Source organism: Paramisgurnus dabryanus, chromosome 23, assembly GCF_030506205.2.
Source record: "Paramisgurnus dabryanus chromosome 23, PD_genome_1.1, whole genome shotgun sequence".
Taxonomy (NCBI): Eukaryota; Metazoa; Chordata; class Actinopteri; order Cypriniformes; family Cobitidae; genus Paramisgurnus; species Paramisgurnus dabryanus.
Genome location: NC_133359.1, coordinates 4,713,718 through 4,721,842, shown reverse-complemented (window position 1 = coordinate 4,721,842; position 8,125 = coordinate 4,713,718). Strand labels below are relative to the sequence as shown.

Sequence of the window (8,125 nt, the reverse complement as noted above, 5' to 3'; positions counted from 1 at the left end):
CATATTTATGTCACTTTATTACAAGCTTTATAACAAATTTCAGCAAACAAACAGCATTTGTCAAGGTACATCTCATACAACGTTAAGCACATGTCAGATGGAGGTGATATTTATTTACTCACAGGTAAAAGTCATAACATTACAATCAGTGTTTATAAAACTCATTATAACAATAAAGATGTTGGAAAGTTGTGCAAAGTTAACCTTGTCAAGTAGAGTCAACCAAAACAAAAAGCATACTTGTTGTTATACACCTTTCTCAGCTTTAACAGCAGACATGATGACATGTCTACAGTCTGTAAAGGGTGGGTTTATAAATGAAATTTACGGTAGTTACTGTTTTAGTTACTTTGTGCAACTTTGTCCTTTGCTAGCTTTGTACGCAGTAATATTCTGATTTAAGGACTTAATGTTCATTGTAATGTGTTCAATAAAAAAGATTAAACAGGAGATGATGCTTATTTGATGACATCTAGTAGTAAAAAAGTGAAACAGTTTAAAAATAATGAAATGAGATCTACTTTTCAGTATGCAGATTTTGCACAAACTGGACTGTGGTCATATAAATGTCCATGCCATTGTACTTGGATGGTTGTAAAGGATTAATATGTTGTCTTAACTGCTCCATATGTTCAGGACTTATAGGCCCTTTAAACTGTGGATCATTCATCGCCGTGTGTTTATCTTCGATAGATCCACTGTCCTCTCTTTTGATATCAGGAATGGTCATCTCCTAACATAAAACATAAGGTTTATTGTTTACATCATCATTATTCACAGTTCATTTGGTTATTATAAATACAATACAAATAGCATTCAAGTCTCTGATATTATTTTTAATGTCTAATTACTTTAATACCTCTGAATTGGCAATGTGATTTTCCATCTGCCCGATTTCCCACAGCTGGTTTGGTGTGAGGTTTTGCTCCGTTGTCAGTGGGTGGTTATCCCATCTCTCATGAAACAAATCTAGGTTTGCTTGCAGTCGGGGCAAAATCACAAAATGGCAGCAAAATAATTGAAGAGCGCTGCTCAGATTCAGCATGTCCTGTTCCTCTAGTGTGTGTAAAATATGGTAGAATAAGCTAGTGACCCCTATCCAGAGATCACGCCAGAGGCTCTCTAATCTAAATGAAACAGACGAATTACATTAAATCTTTGATATAGTGATTAAAGTATACATTTAAAGAAAAAAAAACAATCTTACCTGTGACTGTGGACACTTTTGTCTGCTATAAAGCAGTTACTGTCTGATCCGCGTGCAGTAAACATCAACCGAGCCACACCAACATTTTCTCCTCCATGATTAGCTTGAACTCTATACAATAAAACATAAACAATAAAGCAATCCTAATACATGTTACGGTGTGTAACATCAAACTAAATGTATTAAAAATACAGAACCTGTTTTACAGACAAGGCGCTTATATTTTGTCCCAGATTAAAATGCATGTTTAAACTGTCTTAAAGGGACACAAGGCAGCATTTTTATGTTAATAAATCATCTTCGTAAGTCGGTATATGGTTAAATGACTCATTACATGACGAATGAAGACTCTCTCGCCCGCCCCTACCGTCTGTAGGAAGAATACCCCACTTGCAAGTTCGCTGTATCCGACCCGGTGTCCTTCAGTCTTGTAAAGTCTCAGATGTAGAAAGCATTTACTCCCAGACACTAGGGGGAGCTAGTAGAGAAATAATACTCAGACTTGCCTTGTGTGCCTTTAAAGAAATAGTTCATCCAAAAATTAACTCTGATGAACACAAAAGAAAATATTTTGATAAATGATGGTAAGCACACACCTGACCATTGACTTCCATAGTAGGAAAAACAAATATGATGGAATTCAATGGGTACCGTCTCTTCTGTGTTTACCAACAATTATTACAATATCTTCTTCATTATTTATCACCATACTTCCATAATATTTGTTTTCCTACTATGGCAGGGCTCCAGACTGCCACCAAATAGTGACATTTTGCCACCAAAATTTGAGAGTGTGCCATTGAATTTTACATCCAGTCGCACATGTGCCACCAGTAAATTTGACCATTTTTGTGATGTGACACTGAATTTGAAACAGCACATTGTGTTTTCTACATCTATCATCAAAGTATTTATAAGTAATACAGTGGAAATTAGTAGAAATGTGAATATTTGGTTAGCATGTTGATTTACGGTGTGTGCCCCTAAATTTTCTGGTGGCGCCCCTAAAATTTTCAGTTGGGGGCTACTGTGCTCCTAGTGAAAAAAGTTAGTCTGGAGCCCTGTATGGAAGTCAGTGGTTACAATCAGCTGTGTGCTTACCATCATTTATCAAAATATCTGATTTTGTGTTTGCCAGAGAAAAGAAATTCATACAGTTTTAAAACAACATGATGTAAAAATCATGACAGAATTTTCATTTTTGGGTGAACTATCCCTTTAACTGAAAACATCTTAAAGGCGCTCTAAGCGAATTGACGCGTTTTAGACCATAAAACATTTTTTGTTACATACAGCAAACATCTCCTCACTATCTGCTTGCTGCCTGTCCGCTGATCAAACTGTAAAAAAACACGATCTCTGTAGACAGCCCAGGCTTCACAAACGGCAATAACAACATATTGGCCAAACCTAGCATCACAAAACAAAACAAAGTATTCCAGCCAATAAACGACAAGAAGGATTTGGGGGTGGGGGTTGGGCGCGTTCATGAAAGCACGGAAGGGAGGGGGAGGGGGAGGAGTTAGCTACGCTCCGTCTGTTTGAAAACAATTCAAACGTCAACAAAAACTAACGTCTCGCAGATTCGCTTAGAGCGCCTTTAAAATATATAACTGCCATTGTTTTAATGCACACCAGTAATGTTTCTTCTACTAACTCTAACCCTGTCTGTGAAACCAGGCCATAATGTTTTTTGTTTATAGACCCCTTCACAGTTCACGTCACAGGCGGTTCCCACTGCGCATGTCGGGGTCAGAAAAGTCATTACAGCAGATTGAGTTGTGTATTATTCGGTATCGTCAAAATTGCCCACTTGCATCGTGGGCTTTGAAAATAGCACCAGGTCCGTCGTTACGTTTTTCGGGATTCCTGCAGAATCTTAAAGGGGCAATAAGTAGGATTTACCCCCATATCGTGGTGAAACTGTATTTTGCATTCAAACGAACAGTGCTCTCTAGCGCCTCCCCTTTCCAAATGCGTGTTGCAACTACAGTAGCCGTTATGTAATCGCTGATCTCCTTGTCCTTTGCAGCTGGTTCACGTGTTCTGAATGAAAACGCGTTGTGGAAACGCGTTGGTAGGCTAGTGCTTTTTGTCCCTCTCTGCAATTATAGTTTATCAATACGGCGGAACGACATGGAAGCCTCCTTGGACTTACCCGCTCAATCTAAGTAAAGAGAAGAAATTCTGAGCTTACAAAGAAAAGTCAGATCACTGGCAGAGGTCATTTGAAACCAACGAGGACATATTTATGAATAAAGACATTGATTAATAAAACACTTAAAATCCTACTTACAGTCCCTTTAAAAACAAAAAATACAAGCAAGCAATTAAACGTTTAGACTGGGACGATGCAAAGATCAACGAGGCTTGTGTTTGTAGTGCTCACTTCATTTCAGTTAAGTCATCATTTTTCAGCCCTGTTAGATTAAACTAGAAAGCCTAAATGGAATGAACAGTTTGACCCCATGCTGCGCGCGCACCCGATAGTCATTCAATGTTTACAAACCTTAAAGGGGTCTATTAATATATGTGAAGAAAAACTGGATTGCACAAGAAGAAATGAATGCTTTTACTTTAGTGGGCATCCAAATTTCTTAACAGCCTGACTGAAGAAAGACAGGGTTGTGTCAGATCGGTTGTTGTCTGCAGCTCTCAGGTACATTATCTACACAAAACAACACAACACAAGGACTTAATGCACCACAATGTTTTACAAGCACAAGGATAACATTTTAAATTAAGTTTATTTTACAAAGTTTGGGAGGAGCATGGTCATGTGATCCAACCAATCAGCGCGAAGAGATGCCTATATATAGCCGTACTTCACCTCTGTCCCGTTTTTGCAGCATCCTTCACCTCACTTTCAGCTAGTTTCATCTATCACAGTTAAATGGGGGGAGTACTCTGGGTTCGGGCTAAAATTTCGAGCTTTGAGCCCTCCTCTCGGACAGCACTCCAAATCCTGTCCTAACATGTTAATGCAAACCAGTAATACATTTATTTATGCCATTTCATGTTTAAAGCCTGGGATAGGCTACACTGCACGACTTTTGCAATCCATGGATTGTTTAAATCTTGAGTGTAAACTAAGAAGTTTTTACTTCTGCATTTGTACACTACATTAGTTTGAGGTGTATGCGTTGCTCACCTTACGTGAAAAGACATCAATGCCTGCAAAGATTACAATATTGTACCTGAAGAAAAAAACATACTGTTAAACAATATTTGAATACAGTAGCATAAAAAACCCTTCTTCAAGTCTATCAAGCATGTTAAATGTATTCATAATAAAAAAAAAGTCACATACTCAGGTTACCTGACAAGTTTATGGTTTGTGTCTATATGTACTAAATACATTGGGCTCGGCACCGAGTTTGTTTCCAACTGAGTCGTCTTTCTTGAGTGAATCCCAACACTTTCTACTCGCTGTATTGCTGCTTGTACTCTGTTCCACTGTAGTCGGTAACCTTGTGCTTTCAGTGCTTCTTTAATCAACCTGTAACCTGCATGCGGCATCATTTCCTTTACTTTGGAAACAAGTTGATCGAGTTCCTCATCGGTGCAGCTACTGTACAGTCCTCGAACCGTTAGGTTGTTCTCTGTCAGTCTCCTAAAGAGTGTCGCTCGAGAAACTCCCAGCAACTGAGAAATAGTTTTGACAGGAAGTCCGATTTTTAGTAGATAGACGATGTGCCCTATAGGTATTACAGTCCTTGGACGTCCACTTAGACTTTGTCTTTCCACTTGAACCACTGCTGGAGACATCTGTGAGTGTAATTCTGAATTGGAGCTCGGTTAATGGTTTGGTTACATGCACAGCATTGAGAAATACAATTTCCTATCTACATACAAAATCCATGGGTCAATATCAAGTTGATGATGTTGCTGAAAAGAAACGTGTAACACGTGCAACTAATCTCTCCAGAAGTCCTAAAGAGAAATGGAAAACAGATTTTAAAATGATTTAAACATGAGAATCAGACTGAATTAACTTAAACCATTTGTCTTTATATGGTTTAATGTGTTTAGATGTCTTCAAGTGACCCATGACCTGTGAAGAGATGAAGTCAATCCCTACATGGTTGCTGTCGGTCCCAAATCAATATAACAAAACTGACATATGTTTCATGGGATATTGTACATACATGGACAACATTTACCTGCACTTTTTTAATAGTGTTGCCCAGCTTTAAATTGTTGGCGGTGTCACTTTATTTTCTTAAAGGTTGTATTGTATGCATGTGTGACTTTATAATGGTAGAAAACAGGGATCAGGAAACAACTTCTGACCCCAAAAAAGTGCATCCATCCTTCACAGATAATCCACACGTCTTCAATGTGTTAATAAATGTCTTTTGTGCGTAATCAATGCAATTTTGTAAGAAAAATATCCAGGTTTTAAACTTCATAAACTATCATAACTAGCTTCCAGTAACGGCGCCATCTTCTTCTTCTTCTTCTTCAGTAGTTTTTACTGGCAGTTTGCAAACAGTGTGCATTACCGCCATCTTCTGTACTGAGGTGTGAACTCCTTGGGAAATCAATTATGTTACTCTAGGTGAAAAAAAAAAAAAAAAAAAAAAAAGGGGGGATATAAATAAATAATTTTATACAACTAAAGTTAACTAAATGGGGAACTGATGTTTCTTACTATTCTATATCCTGTTTGCGAGTTGAGTTTCTTTCAAAAACATGATTACAACTTTAATTAAAGATTGATCACCTAATAAGTTTTTTAAACACAATACATTCTTTGCTGCCTTTTCTAGTTCTTTCCTTCTTTCAGAATATTCTCTACATATTAGAAGTATGTGTTCTACATTCTCTTCCTCTCCACAATGTGTACATAATCCAGTTTCATGTTTACCTATTATTTTTAAACAGCCATTTAAACTTGTGTGCCCTATTCTAAGTCTTGTGATCATATTTTCCTCCTGCCTACTCAACCCACTGTATTTTTTAACTATTACCTCTTTTTGAATTCTATATAAATGTCTCCCTTTCTTCTCCTGATCCCATTTATCCTGCCACCTTCTGTTTATATTATCTTTAATAATAACTTTAACTTCTGACTTGCTTAATGGTACTTTTATTTCTACTTGATCTGCCTTTAGAGCTTCTTTTGCTAATTTATCTACCTTTTCGTTTCCCTCAATACCCACATGTGCTGGAACCCAGATAAACTCTATATAAATATTTTGCTGACTTAATCTAAAAATTAATTGATTTATTTCATCTAGGAGATCTTGTCTACATATAGATTTCCCACTTTGAATACTTGACAAGGACGACATGGAATCAGAACAGATGACTATCCTATACGGTCTAGCTTCCTCCACCCATTGTAGTGCCAAGACAATGGCCATCATTTCTGCTGAGAAAACAGAGAGGTGATCTGTAATTCTTTTTTGGATCATAATGTTATATTTTGGGATGAATACCGCTGCACCTGCTTTCCCAGTAATTGGATCTTTAGACGCATCCGTGTATATCTGTACTGCATCATTATACATGGTTTCTACATATTGTTGGATATTTTGATATCCACCTTCGTTTTGTATAATATTTTTCATTTCCATGCTTACTAAAGGGTAACAAAATAGCCATGGAGGGATGGCAGCAATACTTATTGTTTTGCAACATTCAATAGTGTCTATTCCCATTTCTTTTGCCTCTTTACCCCCACTCCATCCAAAACTACAGACATTAACCCTGCCATACTCCCAGCAGTCTTCAAGGACCTTTTTTGAAGGATGTGTTTCTTCCTGTCCCTGCAGATTTATCCAATAAGACATTTTAAGTTTCAGCCGTCTAATACATAATGGCATCTCTCCTACCTCTACTTGCATTGAAGCTACTGGTGACGTCCTGAAGGCTCCACAACACAAGCGGAGGGCTTTAGTCTGCATTTTATCCAGATCTGCCAATAAAGTTTTAGCTGCAGAATTATACACTATGCATCCATAATCAAAAATAGATCGAATTAAAGCAACATATATCATTTTCAATGATGCACCAGATGCACCCCAATTATATCCTGACAGACATTTAAGTACATTTATACCTCTCTTACATTTATCCACCATTTTTTGAATATGAATTTTAAAAGTAAGTTTATTATCAAACCACACTCCCAAATATCTTATTACCTTTTCTTGTTTAAGAGATTGTCCGTACAATTTAATATCTAATCTAGGATTTACTCTTTTTTTAGAGAGACATATATACTGAGTTTTTTCTACTGATAAACGGAATCCCCATTCATATGACCACTTTTCTACCTGTTCTATTGCTTTTTGCATTCTTGACTCCAGTACATTAATGTTACGACCCCTTACCCATAGTGCCCCATCATCTGCATATAATGCTTTACTCATTCTCTGTTCAACTCCAGTAAATATATCATCAATCATAATATTAAATAATATTGGGCTGCATACACTTCCTTGCGGAGTACCATTTTCTATTGTGTAAATGTTTGAAGATTCCACGCCAATCCTAACCTCGATAGTCCTTTCTCTTAAAAAATCTCTAACCCAATTAAACATCTTACCACCTATTCCCATTCTATTTAATTTAATTAAAAGCCCTTCTTTCCATAACATATCATATGCTTTTTCTATATCAAAAAATGTTGCTAAGACATATTCTTTATTTACTTGTGCTTTCCGTATTTCATTCTCCAAACATATTATAGGATCCATAGTTGTTCTTCCCTTTCGAAAGCCGCTCTGATAAGGAGATAAAAGACCTCTTTTTTCTATAAAATATATCAACCTGTTAGTTATCATTTTTTCCATAATTTTACAAAGGTTAGATGTCAACGCTATAGGTCTGTAACTTTTAACATCCGTTTTATCCTTACCAGGCTTTCCTATCGGGACTATTACAGAATGCTTCCAATTAGTAGGTATT

At 36.9% G+C, this 8,125-nt stretch overlaps 1 protein-coding gene across 1 annotated transcript; it reads right to left on the bottom strand.

The window, feature by feature from the left end:
* On the bottom strand, positions 1 to 5,663 carry LOC135781632 (uncharacterized). Its single transcript, XM_073813358.1, has 7 exons — positions 5,371 to 5,663; positions 4,527 to 5,140; positions 4,359 to 4,404; positions 3,784 to 3,875; positions 1,208 to 1,318; positions 860 to 1,127; positions 1 to 733 (listed from the first exon to the last, which is right to left on the bottom strand). Exons 2-7 carry the CDS (start codon positions 4,973 to 4,975, stop codon positions 518 to 520), a joined length of 1,182 nt encoding a protein of 393 aa, XP_073669459.1. The 5' UTR covers positions 4,976 to 5,140; positions 5,371 to 5,663; the 3' UTR covers positions 1 to 517.
* Positions 5,664 to 8,125: the final 2,462 nt, after the last annotated feature.